Here is a 2500-nt window from a genome sequence, read left to right as displayed (position 1 = left end):
CACACCCACTCTCTCACACTCACACACTCTCACACTCACTCTCACTCTCACACTCACCCACTCTCTCACACCCACTCTCTCACACCCACTCTCTCTCACACTCACTCTCTCACACACACACTCACTCTCTCACACTCACTCTCTCACACTCACTCTCTCACACTCACTCTCTCACACTCACTCTCTCACACTCACTCTCTCACACTCACTCTCTCACACTCACTCTCTCACACTCACACTCTCTCACACTCACACTCTCTCACTCACACTCTCACACTCACTCTCACACTCACTCTCACACTCACACTCACTCTCACACACTCTCACACTCTCACACTCACTCTCTCACACTCACTCTCTCACACTCACTCTCACTCTCACTCACTCTCACTCTCACTCACTCTCTCACACTCACTCTCTCACACTCACTCTCTCACACTCACTCTCTCACACTCCCTCTCTCACACTCCCTCTCTCACACTCCCTCTCTCACACTCCCTCTCTCACACTCCCTCTCTCACACTCCCTCTCTCACACTCACTCTCTCACACTCACTCTCTCACACTCACTCTCTCACTCTCTCTCACACTCACTCTCTCACACTCACTCTCTCACACTCACTCTCTCACTCTCTCTCACACTCACTCTCTCACACTCACTCTCTCACACTCACTCTCTCACACTCACTCTCTCACACTCACTCTCTCACACTCACTCTCTCACACTCACACTCTCACTCTCTCACTCTTTCTCACACTCTCTCTCACACTCTCTCTCACACTCTCTCTCACACTCTCTCTCACACTCTCTCTCACACTCTCTCTCACACTCTCTCTCACACTCTCTCTCACACTCTCTCTCACACTCACTCTCTCACACTCACTCTCTCACACTCACTCTCTCACACTCACTCTCTCACACTCTCACTCTCTCACTCTCACACTCACTCTCACACACCGTCTGTCTGCAGTGGTCCTGCCAGCATCGGTTCATCCTCTTCAGGAAGGACAGGCTGTCCAGCGACTCTGTGCGACACTGTTAAGGGCTGCTTTATCCTCTACTGATGATCTACGACACACACACACACACACACACACACACACACACACACACACACACACACACACACACACAAGCTGACGGAGCAAAGCCAGCGTTATCTGTGAAGCACAGCTGGCAAACACACACACACACTGATGAAGGATATTCCCTGAACTGATGGATCTGAGCTCGAACGTGGTCTTCACACACTTGACGAAGCTGCTTGTATAACATGGGCGACACTTTATACGAGCACAGATTCTCCACGGCCTGCGGAGACAAAAACACACACACACACACACACACACACACACACACACACGTGGGTGAGGAATCATGGGTAACTGGTCTGAACACCAGATGAAAATCTCACATTCTAAAATAAAAGCACATCTGCAAGTCAAGAACTGCTCAATATAGTGACATTCACTGACAAAACACACTTTGGCTTGTTCAGTCTGTGCTTAGGCAAACAGTCAGTGTAAATTTATTATATTTCAATCAAATAATAACAATTGAGTAAATGTGCTTTCTGTGTCCATTTTCATTCCTCTTTGCAATGATGACACTATTATTATTACTGTATTATTATTATTATTATTATTAAATACTGAACTGAGCTCTTTCACGCATGTGTGTCAGTATCAGTGTATTAGATCAGTGCATTCGCTCTTAAAGTGACGGCAGCCTAATATTCCTGATACTGTCTGTGTTTTTAATGTTAATCAAACAACAAAGAAATCTCTCACTGCTCTCGACTGAATAACTTTAATGATTTATTAATAAGGATGTTTAATTTATACAGTGAAGACTATGCAGTGTTATTTTACATTTACTTATGCCGAGTTCACACTGAACGATTTTAGGCCCGAATAACAATTTCGGTCTCATGCACGCGTGATCTTGCGTTATTTCCATATCATTTCTCGCGTGTGTTTGGTTGTAGTTTGGTCACGTAGTTTGCGGTTGTGTGCACACACACACACCAGTGGCTGAGTGTTACCCCAGATGAAAAGAACAGTGACCTGACTACTTTGAAAATCGTGCAGTGTGAACTTAGCATTACTTTATTAAATTCCTGTACCTGAGAAGCACTGTTTAGCCTATCTCATTTATTTCTTTGTTTTATTGTATTAATTAAGTACACACACACACACACACACACCTGGTAGAGTTCCTCCAGGTTATACTGGATGGAGGTGCTGTTCTGAATCGCTCCCACAGCATCTCTCAGCTTCAGCCACGTGTCCTCAGTGTAGCTGTCAGTCAACTTCGGTCTGTCTGTGAACACACACACATAAAGAAACACACACACACAGAAACACACAAAGAAACACACACAAACACACACACACACAAACACATCCACACAGAAACAAACACACAGAAACAAACACACAGAAAACAAAACACACACACACACACACACACACACAAACACACAGAAAAACATCCACAC

General features: G+C 45.2%; 1 protein-coding gene across 1 annotated transcript in view; it reads right to left on the bottom strand.

Annotated features, from left to right (window-relative positions):
* The window catches only part of cul4a (cullin 4A), an 18442-nt gene that overhangs the window by 15375 nt on the left and 567 nt on the right, over window positions 1-2500 (bottom strand). Inside the window, exons 2-4 of the mRNA XM_084399305.1 lie at window positions 2207-2322; window positions 1208-1311; window positions 958-1027 (exon numbers count right to left, since the gene is read on the bottom strand). Coding sequence (XP_084255431.1) covers window positions 958-1027; window positions 1208-1311; window positions 2207-2322 — 290 coding nt within the window. The remainder of the gene's footprint in view (window positions 1-957; window positions 1028-1207; window positions 1312-2206; window positions 2323-2500) is intronic.

The sequence above is a fragment of the Rutilus rutilus genome (genome assembly GCF_951802725.1).
Source record: "Rutilus rutilus genome assembly, chromosome: 2".
NCBI lineage: Eukaryota > Metazoa > Chordata > Actinopteri > Cypriniformes > Leuciscidae > Rutilus > Rutilus rutilus.
The sequence above is the reverse complement of the archived record's forward strand: the minus strand, read 5'-3'. Positions and strand labels throughout refer to the sequence as shown.